The sequence below is a fragment of the Chinchilla lanigera genome, unplaced genomic scaffold, assembly GCF_000276665.1.
Source record: "Chinchilla lanigera isolate Chin_1 unplaced genomic scaffold, ChiLan1.0 scaffold00075, whole genome shotgun sequence".
Lineage (NCBI taxonomy): Eukaryota > Metazoa > Chordata > Mammalia > Rodentia > Chinchillidae > Chinchilla > Chinchilla lanigera.
The window spans coordinates 3,068,336-3,069,968 of NW_004955476.1; the positions used below are offsets into that span (position 1 = coordinate 3,068,336).

Sequence of the window (1,633 nt, forward strand, 5' to 3'; positions counted from 1 at the left end):
CAGGAGGGCCAGGCGGGCCTGCAGCGCCTCTGCGTCCGCGTCCCGGGGGGCCGCGCCCGGAAACAGCTGCTGCAGCAGGGCGCGGCCCGCAGCATCACCCAGCGCCCGGTTCTGGAGCAGGTTCACAGACAGCCGGACGTCCCCGCGCCCAAGGGCCTGGAAGCTCGTCAGTCCCCGGCCGGGCCCCTCCGGGCCCCACTGGCTGCGCAGCCGCCTTTCCACCGCCGTGCGGATGCAGCCGTGGCCGCCAAAGCGCCGGTACACGTGGCGCAGGTAGCGAGCCCACTGCAGCGCCCGGCGCACAGTCTCGGGGCCCCAGGTGCTCACGTGGTTACTGCGAGACACCGACAGCACCTCGGAAAAGCGCTCCACCTGCTGCAGGAGTGGCTCCATGGGGAGCGAAGGCCTTACTTCCGCGTTCACCTTGGAGACGAAGACGCTCTGCGTGCCGATTGGAGCATTCGGGGAAAGGATCCGCCCTTCTGAAATTCTACTGGACAAAGTTCATGTCAATCTCATGGCGGCTTCATCCGGGTGTTTTGACTCGGAACTGTAACTTGGGCAAAAGTCCTGACCGCTTTCCTTTCTGCCGCAGATGGAGGTGGTGCCGCTTGGACGGTTCTAGGCAGAAGGGCGTTTTAGCAAAAGTTTCTGGAGCCAAATGCGAGATGCCTCCAGAAAGAACAGTGCCTGCGCTTTTCGCTTTGAAAATATCACTAAGTGGAAATTTTCTGAGTTTTGCCTAAAAAGAAAGATTTCTGTTGAGGTTTATTTAGGCAACCGCAGAGACGCTATTGTGTAGGAGGAAAAGTTATTAAATCAAATTTAAAAATCACTTTTACATGGGGAAAAATGACCTGGCCTCCTGTTTATGAACTCCAGGCACCGTCCTAAGTTCTGGGCCTTCATGGTCTTTCATTATTAGCGCTGATTAATTGAAACAAAAACAACCACTTCAAGCGTAATACTTCATTAAAGTTTTAGAAGAATTTAAAATTTTATTTGAAAATTGTATCTGCATTGTCATATTTTTCAATGCAGAATAACTGAATTCACTCCTACTTTACTCAAATAGCCAACTAAAGTGTTATGCTAATGACTTCAAAAGAGAAAAAAGAACCTGTACTTGAATTTAGATTTAAATTTTCCACTTATTGATGCATTCCACAAATCATCTGGCTACTCCTACTAGTTGCACTGTCCACTAATCCATACGTTGTCTAACTCAGTGACATTACTATTACACTGACTCTTTGGAGCAGAATTTCTTACCAGTCCTATAGACACTAACCAAAAATAAAAGGGAAGTGTTTTTTGTTTTGTTTTGTTTTGTTTTTCTGACAAAAAACAGAAAAGAGAAGAAGTCATTTAAAAAAGAGGGCCTTAATTCATTTATTAAAATGAGTATTTCCACACCTTTTAAAAATAAAGTAGTTGGGTTCATACTGTTAATTCAGTTTTATTGTTTGATTTTTATCACTGAACACAAATTCCCACTTGGCCTTGAATTCATCATTTTTATTTTAGCCTAAACTTATCATGAATCTTAAAATTCTTTGACTTGACTGCTAGAAATTTGCGACTAAACGGGCAGCCTGTCTTCCTGCAGCTGGCTGCACGTCAGTAATTGGTT

The 1,633-nt window shown here is 46.5% G+C and overlaps 1 protein-coding gene across 1 annotated transcript in view; it reads right to left on the reverse strand.

Moving 5' to 3' along the window:
* Fancf (Fanconi anemia, complementation group F) overlaps positions 1-1,302 on the reverse strand; it is a gene marked incomplete in the record, with an annotated part of 2,147 nt that extends 845 nt beyond the window's left edge. The window contains 1 exon segment of the mRNA XM_013502919.1: positions 5-1,302. Coding sequence (XP_013358373.1) covers positions 5-393 — 389 coding nt within the window.
* Between the last annotated feature and the right edge of the window lie 331 nt (positions 1,303-1,633).